At 48.3% G+C, this 21,365-nt stretch overlaps 1 protein-coding gene across 2 annotated transcripts; it reads left to right on the top strand.

Moving 5' to 3' along the window:
* Positions 1 to 1,359: 1,359 nt before the first annotated feature.
* On the top strand, positions 1,360 to 21,156 carry IPO8 (importin 8). 2 transcript variants are annotated; one of them, XM_069763020.1, is made up of 25 exons: positions 1,360 to 1,665; positions 1,939 to 2,020; positions 7,304 to 7,460; positions 7,548 to 7,706; positions 9,095 to 9,251; positions 9,382 to 9,471; positions 9,607 to 9,701; positions 9,851 to 9,935; positions 11,056 to 11,190; positions 11,672 to 11,771; positions 11,860 to 11,936; positions 12,011 to 12,127; positions 12,264 to 12,353; positions 15,760 to 15,925; positions 16,019 to 16,179; positions 16,324 to 16,449; positions 16,535 to 16,601; positions 17,144 to 17,269; positions 17,369 to 17,466; positions 17,555 to 17,650; positions 18,733 to 18,953; positions 19,094 to 19,299; positions 19,615 to 19,809; positions 19,888 to 20,004; positions 20,663 to 21,156. In XM_069763020.1, the coding sequence occupies exons 1-25, from the start codon at positions 1,582 to 1,584 to the stop codon at positions 20,728 to 20,730; spliced, it is 3,075 nt and encodes a 1,024-aa protein (XP_069619121.1). In that variant the 5' UTR covers positions 1,360 to 1,581; the 3' UTR covers positions 20,731 to 21,156. The 2 variants fall into 2 exon arrangements, with proteins under 2 accessions (XP_069619121.1, XP_069619122.1); XM_069763021.1 differs by having other exon boundaries at positions 1,471 to 1,665; positions 1,869 to 2,020.
* Positions 21,157 to 21,365: the final 209 nt, after the last annotated feature.

The following is a 21,365-nucleotide window of genomic DNA, read 5'->3' as shown; positions in this document are numbered from 1 at the left end:
AATCCACAAAAAAAAATATAACACTGCAACAAACCCTCAGCTGTGATGTTCAATCTGATCACATATTGTATTAACAGAGCCCAGGATGCCAGACCTGCGCTGCACCCAGGGGCCCCATTGGTTCCTAAAATGATAGTTCGGGGCCCAAAATCCAGATTTATTCTGAAGCACTCGCACCTTTCCGCTACCGCTCACAGTTATCAGCCACTTTACACATCACATATTACTGAACAAACAATGAAGGCACCAAAACCTCCAAGAAAAAAAAAAAAAAACACCAACTGCACATAAAGGGTTAATAAAGCCATTAAAAATAACCCAATTAATAAACAGAGACCCCCAAAATCCCACCAGAAGTTAATTACCAGCGATAACTGAACGTCCTCTGTCCCAACACTCCAAGATATCACAACACCCAAAATCTTCCTACAAGAAAAAAGCCCACCTGAGCCCAACTATATACACCTGTGCTGGGCGGGGCCACACCTGAGCATTAGCCACACCCACCAGACTGCTGAGCTTTAGCCACACCCACCAGACAGCTGAGCTTTAGCCACACCCACCAGACAGCTGAGCTTTAGCCACACCCACCAGACAGCTGAGCTTTAGCCGCGCCCATCAGACCGCTGCGCTCTAGACACGCCCACCAGGCTGCACGGGTTTAGCCACGCCTGCCAGACACCTAAGAAGAGTCCTCCCATTAGCTGCAAGTATAGAGGCCCAAAAATGGCGTAAAAGGGGCAAAATCCCACTGGATCTTCCCCCCCCCCAAAAAAAAAAAGTTCAACAGGACTTCAGGTTTTTACAACTGGCGGTTACAGACGAGTGAATGTTTGTCACATGATTTGTCTAATTTGACTAATTAGGTGTTTAGCTTATAAACAGGTGACTATGGTGAAGACTGTGGTGGGAGGCGACTAGTAAGAGTCACATCTCCCCCGAATGTGCCCCTGGCAACGACCGCGAAAGTGTTTCTTATGTGTTATCCGTACAGAATGACTCAAATCGCGATCCGTACACAGCACGTCCAGTTCCGTACAAATTGTCCCACGCCGCATTCCGTACACAGAGCCGCTTTCCGTACAACTTGTCCCACGCCGCATTCCGTACACAGAGCTACTTTCCGTACAAATTGTCCCACGCCGCATTCCGTACACAGAGCTACTTTCCGTACAAATTGTCCCACGCCGCATTCCGTACACAGAGCTACTTTCCGTACAAATTGTCCCACGCCCCATTCCGTACACAGCCGCATTCAGTACACAGAGCCGCTTTCCGTACAAATTGTCTCACGCCGCATTCCGTACACAGAGCTACTTTCCGTACAAATTGTCCCACGCCGCATTCCGTACACAGCCGCATTCAGTACACAGAGCTGCTTTCCGTACAAATTGTCCCACGCCGCATTCCGTACTGAGCTTTATTGCGCTACCCCTAGGCTAACATTCTCTTTTCAAAGAGCATCTATTCGGCTGTCATTTTACGACAGCTGTAAAGGAAGGCGCAGAGATGATGCCCTCCTGCTTTACGGCCGTTTGATTTTTTTTTTTTCAATCTGTTATTGTCTCTTCGGGGGTCGTCATGGATCCGAATCGGATAATCCAGGCGCTGCGGGGAACCATCGACCCCAAGATGCGGCTGGCGGCCGAGACGGAGCTCAACCAGGTGAGAGAGAGGATAATGCACCCCCTCCCACCCCCCACGGGCAATAATGGCCTGCCCCAAAAGGCTGCAATTCACGATGTGTGAGGCAGGAAGAGTCCTCTCTTCATTAGTTTTCGGGGGGGTCTGATGCTCTCGGTCACGGTGACTGTTTCACAATTAGGCAAATCAATGGTCTGACAACTCATATTAGTGTTCTGTCCCAGGAGTTGTCAGGACGTCACTGCGCCGGGGGAACCGTCCACGCGTCACCCTGACCCCAAACTTCTCTCCTAGTCCTACAAGATCATCAGCTTCGCCCCCACATTACTGCAGATCATTGTGTCCGAAGAGGTGGAGTTCCCTGTCCGCCAGGCGGGTGAGTACAGCGAGCGCAGCAGAATGGTGAGCGCAGCTCTGGGGTGTAACACAGGGTAAGTAATGTATGACTGCACCAGCAGAATAGTGAGCGCAGCTCTGGGGTATAATACAGGAGGTAACTCAGGATCAGTAATGTAATGTATGTACACAGTGACTGCACCAGCAGAATAGTGAGTGCAGCTCTGGGGTATAATACAGGAGGTAACTCAGGATCAGTAATGTAATGTATGTACACAGTGACTGCACCAGCAGAATAGTGAGTGCAGCTCTGGAGTATAATACAGGATGTAACTCAGGATCAGTAATGTAATGTATGTACACAGTGACTGCACCAGCAGAATAGTGAGTGCAGCTCTGGAGTATAATACAGGATGTAACTCAGGATCAGTAATGTAATGTATGTACACAGTGACTGCACCAGCAGAACAGTGAGTGCAGCTCTGGAGTATAATACAGGATGTAACTCAGGATCAGTAATGTAATGTATGTACACAGTGACTGCACCAGCAGAACAGTGAGTGCAGCTCTGGAGTATAATACAGGATGTAACTCAGGATCAGTAATGTAATGTATGTACACAGTGACTGCACCAGCAGAATAGTGAGTGCAGCTCTGGAGTATAATACAGGATGTAATTCAGGATCAGTAATGTAATGTGTGTACACAGTGACTGCACCAGCAGAATAGTGAGCGCAGCTCTGGAGGATAATACAGGAGGTAACTCAGGATCAGTAATGTATGTATGTACACAGTGACTGCACCAGCAGAATAGTGAGTGCAGCTCTGAAGTATAATACAGGAGGTAACTCAGGATCAGTAATGTATGTATGTACACAGTGACTGCACCAGCAGAATAGTGAGTGCAGCTCTGGAGGATAATACAGGAGGTAACTCAGGATCAGTAATGTATGTATGTACACAGTGACTGCACCAGCAGAATAGTGAGTGCAGCTCTGAAGTATAATACAGGAGGTAACTCAGGATCAGTAATGTATGTATGTACACAGTGACTGCACCAGCAGAATAGTGAGTGCAGCTCTGGGGTATAATACAGGAGGTAACTCAGGATCAGTAATGTAATGTATATACACAGTGACTGCACCAGCAGAATAGTGAGTGCAGCTCTGGGGTATAATACAGGAGGTAACTCAGGATCAGTAATGTAATGTATGTACACAGTGACTGCACCAGCAGAATAGTGAGTGCAGCTCTGGAGTATAATACAGGATGTAACTCAGGATCAGTAATGTAATGTATGTACACAGTGACTGCACCAGCAGAATAGTGAGTGCAGCTCTGGGGTATAATACAGGAGGTAACTCAGGATCAGTAATGTAATGTATGTACACAGTGACTGCACCAGCAGAATAGTGAGTGCAGCTCTGGGGTATAATACAGGAGGTAACTCAGGATCAGTAATGTAATGTATGTACACAGTGACTGCACCAGCAGAATAGTGAGCGCAGCTCTGGAGTATAATACAGGATGTAACTCAGGATCAGTAATGTAATGTATGTACACAGTGACTGCACCAGCAGAATAGTGAGTGCAGCTCTGGAGTATAATACAGGACGTAACTCAGGATCAGTAATGTAATGTACACAGTGACTGCACCAGCAGAATAGTGAGTGCAGCTCTGGGGTATAATACAGGAGGTAACTCAGGATCAGTAATGTAATGTATATACACAGTGACTGCACCAGCAGAATAGTGAGTGCAGCTCTGGAGTATAATACAGGATGTAACTCAGGATCAGTAATGTAATGTATGTACACAGTGACTGCACCAGCAGAATAGTGAGTGCAGCTCTGGAGTATAATACAGGAGGTAACTCAGGATCAGTAATGTAATGTATGTACACAGTGACTGCACCAGCAGAATAGTGAGGGCAGCTCTGGGGTATAATACAGGAGGTAACTCACGATCAGTGATGTAATGTATGTACACAGTGACTGCACCAGCAGAATAGTGAGTGCAGCTCTGGGGTATAATACAGGATGTAACTCAGGATCAGTAATGTAATGTATGTACACAGTGACTGCACCAGCAGAATAGTGAGTGCAGCTCTGGGGTATAATACAGGAGGTAACTCAGGATCAGTAATGTAATGTATGTACACAGTGATTGCACCAGCAGAATAGTGAGTGCAGCTCTGGGGTATAATACAGGATGTAACTCAGGATCAGTAATGTAATGTATGTACACAGTGACTGCACCAGCAGAATAGTGAGTGCAGCTCTGGAGTATAATACAGGATGTAACTCAGGATCAGTAATGTAATGTATGTACACAGTGACTGCACCAGCAGAATAGTGAGTGCAGCTCTGGTGTATAATGCAGGATGTAACTCAGGATCAGTAATGTAATGTATGTACACAGTGATTGCACCAGCAGAATAGTGAGTGCAGCTCTGGGGTATAATACAGGATGTAACTCAGGATCAGTAATGTAATGTATGTACACAGTGACTGCACCAGCAGAATAGTGAGCGCAGCTCTGGGGTATAATACAGGAGGTAACTCGGGATCAGTAATGTAATGTATGTACACAGTGACTGCACCAGCAGAATAGTGAGTGCAGCTCTGGGGTATAATACAGGATGTCACTCAGGATCAGTAATGTAATCTATGTACACAGTGACTGCACCAGCAGAATAGTGAGTGCAGCTCTGGAGTATAATACAGGATGTAACTCAGGATCAGTAATGTAATGTATGTACACAGTGACTGCACCAGCAGAATAGTGAGTGCAGCTCTGGAGTATAATACAGGAGGTAACTCAGGATCAGTAATGTAATGTATGTACACAGTGACTGCACCAGCAGAATAGTGAGTGCAGCTCTGGAGTACAATACAGGATGTAACTCAGGATCAGTAATGTAATGTATGTACACAGTGACTGCACCAGCAGAATAGTGAGTGCAGCTCTGGGGTATAATACAGGATGTAACTCAGGATCAGTAATGTAATGTATGTACACAGTGACTGCACCAGCAGAATAGTGAGTGCAGCTCTGGGGTATAATACAGGATGTAACTCAGGATCAGTAATGTAATGTATGTACACAGTGACTGCACCAGCAGAATAGTGAGCGCAGCTCTGGGGTATAATACAGGAGGTAACTCAGGATCAGTAATGTAATGTATGTACACAGTGACTGCACCAGCAGAATAGTGAGCGCAGCTCTGGGGTATAATACAGGAGGTAACTCAGGATCAGTAATGTATGTACACAGTGACTGCACCAGCAGAATAGTGAGTGCAGCTCTGGGGTATAATACAGGATGTAACTCAGGATCAGTAATGTAATGTATGTACACAGTGACTGCACCAGCAGAATAGTGAGTGCAGCTCTGGGGTATAATACAGGATGTAACTCAGGATCAGTAATGTAATGTATGTACACAGTGACTGCACCAGCAGAATAGTGAGCGCAGCTCTGGGGTATAATACAGGAGGTAACTCAGGATCAGTAATGTAATGTATGTACACAGTGACTGCACCAGCAGAATAGTGAGTGCAGCTCTGGGGTATAATGCAGGATATAACTCAGGATCAGTAATGTAATGTATGTACACAGTGACTGCACCAGCAGAATAGTGAGTGCGGCTCTGGGGTATAATACAGGATGTAACTCAGGATCAGTAATGTAATGTATGTACACAGTGACTGCACCAGCAGAATAGTGAGCGCAGCTCTGGGGTATAATACAGGAGGTAACTCAGGATCAGTAATGTAATGTATGTACACAGTGACTGCACCAGCAGAATAGTGAGTGCAGCTCTGGGGTATAATACAGGAGGTAACTCAGGATCAGTAATGTAATGTATGTACACAGTGACTGCACCAGCAGAATAGTGAGTGCAGCTCTGGGGTATAATACAGGATGTAACTCAGGATCAGTAATGTAATGTATGTACACAGTGACTGCACCAGCAGAATAGTGAGTGCAGCTCTGGGGTATAATACAGGATGTAACTCAGGATCAGTAATGTATGTACACAGTGACTGCACCAGCAGAATAGTGAGTGCAGCTCTGGGGTATAATACAGGAGGTAACTCAGGATCAGTAATGTAATGTATGTACACAGTGACTGCACCAGCAGAATAGTGAGTGCAGCTCTGGAGTACAATACAGGATGTAACTCAGGATCAGTAATGTAATGTATGTACACAGTGACTGCACCAGCAGAATAGTGAGTGCAGCTCTGGAGTATAATACAGTCTGTAACTCCGGATCAGTAATGTAATGTATGTACACAGTGACTGCACCAGCAGAATAGTGAGTGTAGCTCTGGGGTATAATACAGGATGTAACTCAGGATCAGTAATGTAATGTATGTACACAGTGACTGCACCAGCAGAATAGTGAGTGCAGCTCTGGAGTATAATACAGGATGTAACTCAGGAGCAGTAATGTAATGTATGTACACAGTGACTGCACCAGCAGAATAGTGAGCACAGCTCTGTGGTATAATACAGGAGGTAACTCAGGATCAGTAATGTAATGTATGTACACAGTGACTGCACCAGCAGAATAGTGAGTGCAGCTCTGGAGTATAATACAGGATGTAACTCAGGATCAGTAATGTAATGTATGTACACAATGACTGCACCAGCAGAGTAGTGAGTGCAGCTCTGGAGTATAATACAGGATGTAACTCAGGATCAGTAATGTAATGTATGTACACAGTGACTGCACCAGCAGAAGAGTGAGTGCAGCTCTGGAGTATAATACAGGATGTAACTCAGGATCAGTAATGTAATGTATGTACACAGTGACTGCACCAGCAGAATAGTGAGTGCAGCTCTGGGGAATAATACAGGATGTAACTCAGGATCAGTAATGTAATGTATGTACACAGTGACTGCACCAGCAGAATAGTGAGTGCAGCTCTGGGGTATAATACAGGATGTAACTCAGGATCAGTAATGTAATGTATGTACACAGTGACTGCACCAGCAGAATAGTGAGTGCAGCTCTGGAGTATAATACAGGAGGTAACTCAGGATCAGTAATGTAATGTATGTACACAGTGACTGCACCAGCAGAATAGTGAGTGCAGCTCTGGAGTATAATACAGGAGGTAACTCAGGATCAGTAATGTAATGTATGTACACAGTGACTGCACCAGCAGAATAGTGAGCGCAGCTCTGGGGTATAATACAGCACAGTGATGATGTTGTATGTGGCATCATGTATTGGCGTCCTCTGCTGGTTCAGCTCTGCTACATCTGTGTGCTTTCCCTCCTGACGTTGCTCTGTGTTTTCTCCTGCGGCAGCGGCCATCTACCTGAAGAACATGGTGACTCAGTACTGGCCGGATCGGGAGCCCATGGTCGGTGAAATCGTTTTTCCATTCAACATCCATGAGAATGATCGTCAGCAGATCCGGGAGAACATAGTGGAGGGGATCATCCGCTCCCCCGACCTTGTGAGGTGTGGAGGTGCAGGACGCTGGTGCTGTTTCCCTCGACGTGGCGGCTTTATCTTACTCCTCAGGGTAACGGTGTGATGTTCCCGCAGGGCTCAGCTCACGCTCTGCTTACGCGTCATCATTAAGTACGACTTCCCCGGGCGCTGGACCGGAGTGGTGGACAAGATCGGCTTCTACCTGCAGGCAGCGAGTACGGGGGGCTGGATGGGCAGCCTGCTGTGCCTCTACCAGCTGGTGAAGACATACGAGTGAGGAACGGGGGCTGCCGGGGAGTACGGGGGTGCGCAGGGCGATGGCGGGGAGTACGGGGGTGCGCAGGGCGGTGGCGGAGAGTACGGGGGTGCGCAGGGCGGTGGCGGAGAGTAGGGAGCAACATGGGTCCACAGGAAGAGGAGGGATCGGTGGGCAATGTATTAGGAGAGAGGAGGGATCGGTGGGTAATGTATTGGGGGAGAGGAGGGATCGGTGAGCAGTGTATTGGGGGAGAGGAGGGATCGGTGAGCAGTGTATTGGGGGAGAGGAGGGATCGGGGAGCAGTGTATTGGGGGAGAGGAGGGATCAGTGAGCAGTGCATTGGGGGAGAGGAGGGATCGGTGAGCAGTGTATTGGGGGAGAGGAGGGATCGGTGAGCAGTGTATTGGGGGAGAGGAGGGATCGGTGAGCAGTGTATTGGGGGAGAGGAGGGATCGGTGAGCAGTGTATTGGGGGAGAGGAGGGAGCAGTGTATTGGGGGAGAGGAGGGAGCAGTGTATTGGGGGAGAGGAGGGAGCCGTGAGCAGTGTATTGGGGGAGAGGAGGGATCGGGGAGCAGTGTATTGGGGGAGAGGAGGGATCGGTGAGCAGTGTATTGGGGGAGAGGAGGGATCGGGGAGAAGTGTATTGGGGTAGAGGAGGGAGCAGTGTATTGGGGGAGAGGAGGGATTGGTAAGCAGTGTATTGGGGGAGAGGAGGGATCGGGGAGCAGTGTATTGGGGTAGAGGAGGGATCGGTGAGCAGTGTATTAGGGGAGAGGAGGGATCGGGGAGCAGTGTATTGGGGGAGAGGAGGGATCGGGGAGCAGTGTATTGGGGGAGAGGAGGGATCGGTGAGCAGTGTATTGGGGGAGAGGAGGGATCGGGGAGCAGTGTATTGGGGGAGAGGAGGGATCGGGGAGCAGTGTATTGGGGGAGAGGAGGGATCGGGGAGCAGTGTATTGGGGGAGAGGAGGGATTGGGGAGCAGTGTATTGGGGGAGAGGAGGGATCGGGGAGCAGTGTATTGGGGGAGAGGAGGGATCGGGGAGCAGTGTATTGGGGGAGAGGAGGGATCGGGGAGCAGTGTATTGGGGGAGAGGAGGGATCGGGGAGCAGTGTATTGGGGGAGAGGAGGGAGCCGTGAGCAGTGTATTGGGGGAGAGGAGGGATCGGGGAGCAGTGTATTGGGGGAGAGAAGAGATCGGGGAGCAGTGTATTGGGGGAGAGGAGGGATCGGGGAGCAGTGTATTGGGGGAGAGGAGGGATCGGGGAGCAGTGTATTGGGGGAGAGGAGGGATCGGGGAGCAGTGTATTGGGGGAGAGGAGGGATTGGTGGGTAGTAATCTATCGCATTGTGCCCAGTTGGAGCGGTTGTCAGCTCCTGTCCTTCTGCCCTTCCTCCAGGTATAAGAAGGCGGATGAGCGCGCCCCCCTGGTGGCCGCCATGCAGATCTTCTTGCCGCGCCTCCAGCAGCAGATCGTGCAGTTGCTCCCGGACCCCTCGCACTACTCCGTCCTGATGCAGAAGCAGATCCTGAAGATCTTCTACGCCCTGATCCAGGTAGGAGATCACCGCTTGCAGGGAGACCACCTGACATAGTGGATCCCTGGCGGTCTCCGTCCTCGTCCTCTGTGACTTCCCCCCCGTCCTCGATGACCCGGCCTGTCACCACTCTCGTATCTGTCCACAGTACACGCTGCCGCTCCAGCTAGTGAACAATCCGACCATGACGCAATGGATGGGAATATTCAGCAGCATCGCTGACCGGGACGTCCCTCCTGTAAGTGACCTCCTGCTGCCCATCCTGTCACAGCTCTGTAGCCCCCCCCCCCCCCACTAGCCAGGAGGAATCTCAGAGGAGCGGACCTTGCCCAGAGATCTCCACGTCTCTCATTTTGCCTCCTTTTTCTATCAGGAGACCCTGCAGGTGGATGAAGACGACCGTCCGGAGCTGGTGTGGTGGAAGTGTAAGAAGTGGGCGCACCACATCATCACGCGCCTCTTTGAGCGGTAACGGTGGTGATCATTGCATTATAGATAAGCCCCCTAGAAATGAGCCCCATTATTTCCAGCTCTCGGACAACCCCTTTAAGTCGTCAGATTTGACGTGGCGCCCCCTGTAGTGTTTCTCCACTGACTCCGGTTTTCTTTCTGTCCAGATACGGGAGTCCTGGAAGCGTCACCAAGGAATATATCGAGTTCTCCGAATTCTTCCTCAAGACGTACGCGGTCGGGGTCTTGACGGTAACGTGGATCTTCTCAGGATTTGTTTCGTATACAGTGGTGTGCAAAAGTTTGGGCGCCCCTGGTCAAAATTACTGTTATTATGAACAGTTAAGGAAGCTAAAGACTAAATGATCTCTAAAAGGCCTAAAGTGACAGATGACACATTTCATTTGTAGTTTAGGCAAAAAGAAATATAAAGGGTTTTTCATCTTTTACATTTTAAAAATTGCGAAAGAGAAAATGGGCCGATACGAAAGTTTGGGCACCCTTGGAGATTTATGTGGTCAGATTACGTTGAGGCTTCAGACCTTAATTATCCTGTTAGGGTTATGACTTGTTCACTATCATCGTTAGGAAAGGCCCGGTGATGCAAATTTCCCAGCTTTATAAGAACCCAGCCTCGTCTAACCTTGTGCCGAAAACGGCAGCCATGGGGTCTTGTAAGCGGCTGCCGAGCACTCTGAAAATTAACATGGTGGAGGCCCACAATGTAGGAGAAGGCTCTAAGAAGATAGAAAAGCGTTTTCAAGTTGTCCTTTCCTCAGTTCTAAATGTAATTAAGAGATGGCAGTTACCAGGAACAGTGGAGGTCAATATAAGGTCTGGAAGACCAAGCAAAATTTCAGTGAGAGCTGCTTGAAGGATTGATAGAGAGGCAAATCAGATCCCCTGCTTGACTGCAAAGATTTCAGAAAGATTTAGCAGACTCTAGAGTTGGGGTACATTGTTCTACTCTTCTGCACAAATATGGCCTTCATGGAAGAGTCATCAGAAGAAAACCTCTCCTGCGTCCTCACCATAAAATTCAGCATTAGAAGTATGCAAAAGAACATCTAAACAAGCCTGATGCATTTTGGAAACAAGTCCTGTGGACTGATGAGGTTAAAATAGGCCACAATGATCAAAGGTTTGTGGAGGAAAAAAAAGACCACAGAATTTCAGGAAAAGAACATCTCGCCCACCATTAAGCAAAAGGGAAATGTGTCATCTATAACTTTTGGCCTTCTAGATCATTTCATCTTCAACTTGCTCAACTGTTCACAATAACTAATTTTGACCGGGGGTGCACAAACTTTTACACATCACTGCATGTTTTTGAGTGCGAGGAGAATGCTGACCTGTGATGTTACTGCTCTAGGTTCTGCTGAAAGTCTTAGAACTCCACAGACAGAAGCAGTACGTGGCCCCCCGAGTGCTACAGCAAACCCTGAACTACATGAATCTGGGGGTCTCACACGCCGCCACATGGAAGATACTAAAGCCAAACATGCAGGTGATACCCGACCTACAGATAACACATGAATCACCAGTAAAGAGTCCCAGTATAACCAGTGGCAGGTGGTAACTTCTACTGCACAGATCCTGACTTACATCCTGTATTACACTCCAGAGCTGCACTCACTATTCTGCTGGTGCAGTCACTGTGTACATATATTACATTACTGATCCTGAGTTACATCCTGTATTACACTCCAGAGCTGAACTCGCTATTCTGCTGGTGCAGTCACTGTGTACATACATTACTGATCCTGAGTTACATCCTGTATTATACCCCGGAGCTGCACTCACTATTCTGCTGTTGCAGTCACCGTGTACATACATTACATTACTGATCCTGAGTTACATCCTGTATTATACTCCAGAGCTGCGCTCTCTATTCTGCCGGTGCAGTCACTGTGTACATACATTACTGATCCTGAGTTACATCTTGTATTATACTCCAGAGCTGTGCTCACTCTTCTGCTTTCTTGTAGAGTATTTCGGAGGAGGTGATTTTCCCTCTCATGTGCTATAAGGATGAGGATGAGGACTTGTGGCAGGATGACCCCTATGAATACATCCGCATGAAGTTCGGTAAGTGTTGAGCCCCCTTGTCCTTCCGGTCACATGTTGGCCATCAGTCCATGTCCTGACACGAGCTGTATTTTGTCGCCCCCTGTAGATGTGTTTGAAGATTACGTCTCTCCCGCTACGGCGGCACAGAATTTCCTATATACGGCCTCCAAGAAGCGGAAGGAGGTGAGATATGACGGCGTCGGATGCTCCGAGGAGTGTAGCTCTGGAGGACTGCTCACTGTGTGTCTCTGCTCCAGGTCCTCCCGAAGATGATGAACTTCTGCTACCAGATCCTCACGGTGTCCTCCGTGGACCCTCGGAAGGTGGACGGCGCACTGCACGTTTTGGGGTCCCTGGCTGACATTTTATTAAAGGTAACTGCTGCCTGGCGTCATTTAATGCTACACGTAAATCCTTTATCAGCCCCTTTACTGCGCCCTCATAGAGTGATATCGTTATTACATGTGCGGTATAATATATACATAACCGGATGATTGTAATTACTTACAGAAATCTGTGTACAAGGACCAGATGGAGGTCTTCATCCAGAACCACATCTTCCCCCTGTTCATGTCAGAGCTGGGATATATCCGAGCACGGGTAAGTCGCAGGGTTTCTGGGGGCGTCAGTGTACACATCAGACACATTAACCCACCAAACAAGTGTCATTATTCCCTATTGTATATTACCGTACATGTGCTGTCCTATATGTCGCTCTCCATCTTCTTTATAGCCCACTGTCATTATCCACGCTTTATATATTACACGCTGTCCTATATGTCGCTCTCCATCTTCTTTGTAGCCCACTGTCATTATCCACGCTTTATATATTACACGCTGTCCTATATGTTTCCCTCCATCTTCTTTCTGTCCCACTCTCATTATCCACGCCTTATATATTACATACTGTCCTATATGTCACCTATCCTCCTTCTTTATCTCCCAGTATCACTGTCCTCCAGTTTATATTACACACTGTCCTATATGTCACCTATCCTCCTTCTTCATCTCCCAGTATCACTGTCCTCCAGTTTATATTACACACTGTCCTTATGTCACCTATCCTCCTTCTTTATCTCCCAGTATCACTGTCCTCCAGTTTATATTACACACTGTCCTATATGTCACCTATCCTCCTTCTTCATCTCCCAGTATCACTGTCCTCCAGTTTATATTACACACGGTCCTATATGTCACCTATCCTCCTTCTTCATTTCCCAGTATCACTGTCCTCCAGTTTATATTACACACTGTCCTATATGTCGCCTATCCTCCTTCTTCATCTCCCAGTATCACTGTCCTCCAGTTTATATTACACGCTGTCCTATATGTCGCCTATCCTTCTGCCATATTTCTAGGTGGTTGACCACCTTTAGGACCTTTTTTATTTTTTATCTCTAAATGCAAGTAGAGTATTTTGGGCTAAAAATTATCTTGGCTTTTGAATTTAATTACATGATTACTATTTTGCATCTTTTTGCTTTTACTCACTTTTTTTCCCCAGCATATTGAACTTTAAAGGGGTTGTGCCACGATAAAAAAATGCATTTAATATAAGCAGAAAATGTGTAGATGAATATTTTGTCTAATTTACAGCTATTAAAAATTATTACTTCTCCATTAAAACAAACAAACAAAAAAAAAAAAAACACCTTTCTTTCATCTTCTGGAATGGGCCCCCTGGCGTTATGTCAGCGAGCTTCATCCGTACATCCCAGTGGCCTCACATGAAAGGTTTTTTTTTTTTTTCATTATTTTTAACATGGCATAATATTGAATAGCCGTAAATGAGAAAAATGTATTTATTTTCAGGCCTTTTTGTTTAATTAAATTTTATTTTTATGGCGGCTTTTAATATGATGTGTGGCCATAAATCAGCTGAGAGAAATTCAGAAACTTTTCTGTCAGGACGAGCTCACTGACGAGTTCTCAGGGAAAGATGTCGGCCATTTTCTCTTGTCATTGTCGTTTACCTCACACACTGACAAGCGCTTTTATCCGTACAGAGTCTGCAGGGGGAGGAGCATGTGAGCACATCAGGCCATCTGCCTCCTCCAATAGGAAAACACCTCACATGGGAAAGCTGCTTTCCTATTGGAGGAGGCTCATGGCCTGATGTGGTCACATGTCCTGTATGGATATAAGTGCTGGTCAGTGTGTGAGGTAATCTGCACTAATGAGAGAAAATGGCCGATCTCTTCACCAGACAACCTGTCAGTGAGCTCATCCTGACAGGAATGTCAGCCAAAAAGATGACAGAATGACAAAGATGAAGCGTGGTATCCTTCGAAAAGACCTCCTTGACCTGGGCCGCCCTAGTAGATTGATATGTTATGCACACTGGGTTTGGTGCGCTTGTTAGGCTTCTTTCACACTTGCGTTTTTTTTTTTTTTTAATCCGTCGCAATCGTCGTTATTTTGGGCAAAAAACGGATCCTGCAAATGTGCTCGCAGGATGCGTTTTTTACCCATGGACTTGTATTAGCGACTGGTCGCGACGGATGGCCACACGTCGCGTCCGTCGTGCAACGGATCCGTCGTGTTTTCGTACGTCGCGTTTGCCATTTTCTACCAAGCATGTGCGGCCGGATCTCCGCCCCCTCCTCCCCGGACTTCAAAATGGGCAGCGGATGCATCGAAGAACTGCATCCACTGCCCACATCGTGCACAAACTTCACAACGTGCGTCGGCCCGACGCTTAGCGACGAATCCGTACCGACGCTAGTGTGAAAGTAGCCTTAGATGAAGCGTGGTATCCTTCGAAAAGACCTCCTTGACCTGGGCCGCCCTAGTAGATTGATATGTTATGCAAACTGGGTTTGGTGCGCTTGTTAGTACGCCAGTTTGCTCATATAGTCATTGGGGGAGAGCGGCTCCCCAGGATTGCTGCCCGAGGTGCACCGTGACCCTTTAGTGACTGAACTCCATGCGCATCGGAAACACTTGAGTTCTATGGCACATTTGCACTGCTCTTACTTTGAGCACAGGTCCTTGTATTGAACCTTCTGGCAACAATGGGAGAATTTTTAATTTACCAGTAGGGGGTCCGGTCCGTTTTACACTGAGATCACCCACCACTATTTAATTTTTTATTTTTTTTTCACCGTCTGTCACGTTCCTTTTGTGCTCTGGTCTTGTCAGAAGGATTTCTCGGGATCCTGATGCCTTTCCTGGTTCCCACCTACACAACCCCTGGCTTTCCTCTCTCGAAAAGGGGAGCCGACAGTCAATGGCTCCCAGTTTTTGCTTGGGTGGGATCTTAGGCAGATGTTGGGAGCAAAATTGGGTCTCCTCTGGCTTCTGGTAGAGGAAGCTACTTGTCCGTCACCCTCGCTGTGGTTTCCTGGCTCGGAGGGATGGGGTAGGGCTTTGGGGGCCCTTACCCTTTGGAGTGGGCTGCGATAGACTGCATCTTTGTACGCTGTTTTGTGTGTTTTTTTTTTTTTTATGGAATCGTTCACATTTTCAGAGCACAATCTCGGGCTTTCAACAAAAAAAATAAATTTTCTTTTTCTGAGCTCCTCTCGGCTGGTTTATGGGCACTGGCCACATCAAAGTTGAATGATTCAAGAAAACCAAGAGCCTGTAAGAGCCAAACGGTGCAAGTTATTTAATGAAACCCAATTGCAAAAATTATTGTTACACCAAAATACATGTATTTATGTGAAAAACCCACACAAAATAGTGCCCCATAAGGTGGCCAACTTTGTCCTTTATGTGACCCTACTTCTACTCAATAATCCCATGCTCTGACTCTTCTTCAGGGTCTGATCAGCTGTTTGCAGGTCCCACTGGGGACAGGATGTGCAGGGAGGACAGCGCCATATACTATATAGTGGCCATTCGTAGGTACTGCAGTTAAAGTCATTTACGTCAATAAGAGCTTAGGTGCAGTACCTGAGAACGGCCACTACACAGTGTGAGGAGCTATGGTGTTCACCCTGGCAATCAGCTGACCGGTGGGGTGCCGGTGACCCATCCTAGGTACTCCTCTGCTTTCTTGCAGTGCTGTTGGGTGCTCCACTCTTTCAGTACGCTGAAATTTCACAACGAGTTAAACCTCAGGAACGCCGTGGAGCTGGCGAAGAAGAGCCTGCTGGAGGATAAGGAGCTGCCGGTGAAAGTGGAGGCCGCTATCGCCATGCAGACGCTAATAAGCAACCAGGCCGCCGGTAAGTGCTGCCATTGTATGGAGTCAGCCAGGCCCACACCTGAGACCCCCAAAACCAACTCCCTCCGATATCCTCATATCACCCCCTCCCCAGCTAAGGAGCATATGAGGCCGTACATCCGACACGTCATGCAGGAACTTCTCCACATCGTCCGAGAGACCGAGAACGACGACCTCACCGGTGTCATACAGAAGATGATCTGCGAGTACAGCCAGGAGGTGGCGCCCATCGCCGTCGACATGACCCGCCACCTGGTAAATCGGAGGTTTGGAAGTTTTGGGCTATGAGCGGCGCCATTGGTTGATAGCCGCTGATCTCGTCCTCTTGTTATAAGTCCGACCTCATAGCTGAGGCCACACCAGACTTCATCTACTCTATCCGATGCGTTTCTCTTTAAGGCCGAGATCTTTGTGAAAGTTCTGCAGAGCGAGGAATACGAGGAACTGGAGGACAAGACGGTGATGGCGATGGGAATCCTGCACACCATCGACATTATCCTGACCGTAGTAGAGGATCACAAAGAAGTGAGTAATCGCGTCACCCAGAGGATCTTCAGCGACACCGGCCGCTATTATATCGCATAAGGTTCATTGATTGTATTATTCACAGGTGAAGCAGCAACTGGAGGGAATCTGTCTGCAGATAGTGGGACTCGTGCTCCAGAAACACATAATAGGTCTGTATCCAGATCAACACAAACCCGTCACATGGTAATTTTCCTACATTATACTCCAGAGCTGCATTCGCTAGTCTGCTGGTGCAGTCACTGTGTACATACATTACTGATCCTGAGTGCAGCTCTGGAGTATAATACAGGATGTAACTCAGGATCAGTAATGTGTGTATGTACACAGTGACTGCACCAGCAGAATAGTGAGTGCAGCTCTGGGGTATAATACAGGATGTAACTCAGGATCAATAATGTAATGTATGTACAGAGTGACTGCACCAGCAGAATAGTGAGTGCAGCACTGGGGTATAATACAGGATGTAACTCAGGATCAGTAATGTAATGTATGTACACAGTGACTGCACCAGCAGAATAGTGAGTGCAGCTCTGGAGTATAATACAGGAGGTAATTCCGGATCACTAATGTAATGTATGTACACAGTGACTGCACCAGCAGAATAGTGAGCGAAGCTCTGGAGTATAATACGGTTGTGACTCCTGAGGTCCTGGTTTGGGGGTCTGGTATGATCTTGCCTTTTCTTTTGCAGAGTTTTATGAGGAGATCCTGTCCTTGGCTTACAGTCTCACCAATCAGGCCATTTCCCCGCAGATGTGGCAGCTCCTTGGGATCCTCTTTGAAGTCTTCCAGACGGACTGCTACGAGTATTTCACAGGTTCGGACTCTGTGTCTTCGTGCGTCTCAGCTCCTTTATGTTTTCCTGCTGATCCCGGCGCCGCTCCCGTTGACTTAGCGCGTTCTCTCTTGGCTGCAGACATGATGCCGCTGCTGCACAACTACATCACTGTAGATACGGAGACGCTGCTGTCCAACCCCAAGCACCTGGAGATTATTTACACCATGTGTAAGAAGGTGAGGCGGGGGCCCCGGGGCGGCCGTACGCGGGCACGTGACCCAGCACCGCGATCAGCGAGGGACCCAATGATTGTATCTCCTTCAGGTGCTGACGGGAGACGCCGGTGAAGACGCCGAGTGTCATGCAGCCAAACTCCTGGAGGTCATCGTCCTGCAGTGTAAAGGAAGAGGGATCGATCAGGTGACGTCTTATTATGTTGAATCCATATTATTGCGCTTATATTCTTTTCCTCAGGGGACGGACGAGTCGTCGTCTCATCAGCATAATAGAAAAAAAAATGTCATTTTTAATTTTTCCTTGGAGTCGGAAACCATCAAAAGTAAAGAATTAAGTGTAGGTTCACCTTTTGAAGTCCCTGCAACTCCAGAGCTGGCGCTCTCCTGGTCCCCGCCAGTACCGGAAGTGGCAGCTTCTCATTACTAGTCATCTGACTGCTGCAGCCGATCACTAGCCTCATGGCGGACGTGTCCTGTATGGGCTGGCGGCCATGTACGTTGTCCATGGCTGCCGAACTGGACTCCTGCTCCCCAGAGCCAGTTCTCATTTTACTAGGCCAAGTGTGACGTCACTACATGGCAACACGATTCACGTGTGACGTCACTCCACGGGCCTGTAAAGTTGTCAGGGATGCCGTAGGTATGAGGAAATTGGCAGGGCTCTGTCTGGTGGCCCTGGACTAGCAACATGTCTGCTGGGCTAGCATCCTGCCAATCGTCAACTCTAATGTTCGCTGCATGACTTTTGAGGCCAGTGATTGGTGGCAGCGGTTAGACAACTGATGTATGGGATGCTGTTGAAATTTTGGGTGGGAGTCAACATAAGAATAGCTTAAAAGATTCGTTTAAGGGGTTTCAGGAGATTGAAAGTGCTAAATTTTTTGGGGGGGATCCGATCTCTGGGACCCCAAGCCTAGCGGAGGTAGAGCTGATCGTCCTCGCTCCATTTAAAAGGGTCTGAATCAGACATGGGGGGTCCCAGGAATCACGACCTTCAATCCTACAAAACACCTTTCTGTAATTTGGGCTGAGCTGCAATTCCTGACACGGTCACACACACAACGATGGCGTTGTTCCCGGATTTAGCAATTATGTTTTTGTTTTTTTCTGGATCTTCTAGAATTATGTAATGATCCGAGGCCAGAAAGGGGGTCACATTCAGTACTGACTTCCCCCTGCAGAATTAGGCGAGGTCTATGATTGGGCCTATGGCGTCTCTCCACTATGACGGACGCTGACCCAGGAGTTGTCACTGTTTTCCCTCAGTGTATCCCACTCTTCGTGGAGGCGGTCCTGGAGCGTTTAACGCGAGGCGTAAAGTCCAGCGAGCTGCGCACCATGTGCCTCCAGGTGGCCATCGCCTCCCTGTACTACAATCCGGCGCTGCTCCTGAACACCCTGGAGCAGATCCGATTTCCCCACAGCTCGGAGCCGATCACTGCGCAGTTCATCAATCAGTGGGTCAACGACACGGACTGCTTCCTGGGGTAAGTGCTCCCACCCTGGGGTTCCTGGACCTCTTAATTGATGTCTATGGGAGTGATGGAGACTGCCGAGTCGTCGACAGGTGGGATACAGAAGGGGACAGCCTTACATTTTGTGACTTAACCGCCTTACTCACCTGCAGGCTGCACGACCGGAAGATGTGTATAATCGGCCTCAGCATCCTCATGGAGCTTCCCGGTAGACCTGCTGCGGTGAGTGCCGTGGCCTCCGTCATCGTGCCTTCAATTCTCCTGCTGTTCCTCGGACTGAAGCAAGTGCGTGCTCACCGGGACCATCCGGAAAAGCAGACGTCGTCCAGAGCCAACAAAACCGAAACCGAGGAGAACGGTAAATACATCAGAATGAAGGGAACGAGAAATTAGGAAAAATTGGTCATAAGCCTGCAGCATGCTGCTTCGCAGTGCCCGTGACCCGCTTCGCAAGGCCCGTGACCCGCTTCGTGCTGCTTCGTGCTGCTTCGCAAGGCCCGTGACCCGCTTCGTGCTGCTTCGCAAGGCCCGTGACCCGCTTCGTGCTGCTTCGCAAGGCCCGTGACCCGCTTCGTGCTGCTTCGCAAGGCCCGTGACCCGCTTCGTGCTGCTTCGCAAGGCCCGTGACCCGCTTCGTGCTGCTTCGCAACGCCAATTCTAATATTTCCGTTAGAGGAGATCCCGAGTGACGAGGAGGAGTCCAGCGGCCAGGCCATGCAGGAGAATGCCGGAGAGAATGACGAGGAGGATGACGATGAGGACTGGGACGACGAAGCCTTAGAAGAGACTGCACTGGAGGCGTTCAGCACTCCCCTGGACTGTCATGGGGCCCTGGATGAGTATCAACTCTTCACAGACTCCTTGTTGGGTGAGTTGCCTGCATTCCTGTGCAGTTTGCATCGTTCAGAACCTCAGAGCAGAAATCCTGAGCCGCTCTCACTCACAGGTGTACAGAGCAGAGACCCAGCCTGGTATCACTCCCTGACTGCCTCGCTCAGCAATGACCAGAAGAAGCAGCTGCAGGAGATCTACACGTTGTCAGAGCAGAGGAAGAACGCTGCCGGTGAGTGACCGGAGGCGGCAGGATGAGCTCATGGCTGCCAACAAGAGCTCAGTTACCCGGAGCCCCTGAACATGTGAGGCTTCTTTCACACTAGCGTCGGAATCTCCCCATCGCAATGCGTCGGGGAGAGATTCCGACGCTAGCGTTTAACGCATTGCACAATGGAGGCAGCGGATGCATTTCTCCGGCGCATCCGCTGCCCCATTGTGAGGTGCGGGGAGGTGGGGGCGGAGTTCCGGCCGCGCATGCGCGGTCAGAAAAAGCGGTCCGTCAGGAACAAAAAATGTTACATGTAGCGTTTTTTGCTCCCGACGGTCCGCCAAAGCACGACGCATCCGTCGCTCGACGGATGCGACGTGTGGCAATCCGTCGCAAATGCGTCGTCAATACAAGTCTATGGGGAAAAAACGCATCCTGCAAGCACTTTTGCAGGATGCGTTTTTTCTGCAAAACGACGCATTGTGACGGATTGCTAGTGTGAAAGTAGCCTTATGTAGTATGCTCAGCGTTATCCTCCATTTTACAGCTATCCTGTTGCTTTTAGTAGATTAGAAAGTTGCAGAACTTTTTATTTTAAGGCGATCTGTTACTTCATAATAACTTTTATGCCTAGGATCCACTGATTAATAAAGATCTCGTGGTTTTCTTTCCCCCTCAGCGTCACGGAAGCTCGAACAGCAGCTCTCAACGCAAACGGTCTGCACCTCCCATCGTGTCAGCCAGTGAAGGAGGATGTTACAAGGAACTCTGGGAAATCTGTATTTACATATTTTGTAAATTGTATCGACATGAGGAGATTACTTGCCAAGGTCCAGACTATTCGGACAACAGAGGGTTTTTTTTTTCTAGTTTGAGAATTGTGCCACAGATTGAGGACTGCGTGCAGAATGAGATGGGATCCCGGATTCTGTTTTCTGCACTTTTCACTCATTTCTCATCCAGTATTTGCCACTGATCCTTGATGGACTGAAACAATGCAGCTCTGGCACTTCATAACTGTGATGTGCTGTTGGTCCCGCCCCCGAGGAGCTGGCGAATGGACTAAACCACAAGTCTTTTAAATCTAAATAACTGATGTAAATCTGAAGGCTAGCCTTTAACAGCTTCATCTTTAAATAAAGAAATGTGTTAATATGCAGCTCAAAACCTAAACTGCGCCAGATCTGTTTCATGCTGCTGTATACACCACCAATGCGGTCAAAATCCATCCTAAACAATAACATTTATACTATTATACATATAGTAATCATAGACTAACAAATAGCTACTGTAATACTGCCACCCTAGGTACAAGAATACAACTTCTATAATACTGCCCCTATGTACAAGAATATAACTGCTATAATACTGCCCCCTATGTA

This window comes from Ranitomeya imitator, chromosome 4, assembly GCF_032444005.1.
Source record: "Ranitomeya imitator isolate aRanImi1 chromosome 4, aRanImi1.pri, whole genome shotgun sequence".
Classification (NCBI taxonomy): domain Eukaryota; kingdom Metazoa; phylum Chordata; class Amphibia; order Anura; family Dendrobatidae; genus Ranitomeya; species Ranitomeya imitator.
This window is presented reverse-complemented; position numbering and strand designations above follow the sequence as displayed.

What these genes read in the sequence shown, in the direction of transcription:
- IPO8 (XM_069763020.1), top strand. Translation starts at nt 1,582, where the DNA reads ATGGATCCGAATCGGATAATCCAGGCGCTGCGGGGAACCATCGACCCC. An exon ending in TACTAAAGCCAAACATGCAG is followed by an intron (nt 11,191 to 11,671) that starts GTGATACCCGAC and finishes GCTTTCTTGTAG; the next exon opens with AGTATTTCGGAGGAGGTGAT. An exon ending in AAGGAAGAGGGATCGATCAG is followed by an intron (nt 17,651 to 18,732) that starts GTGACGTCTTAT and finishes GTTTTCCCTCAG; the next exon opens with TGTATCCCACTCTTCGTGGA.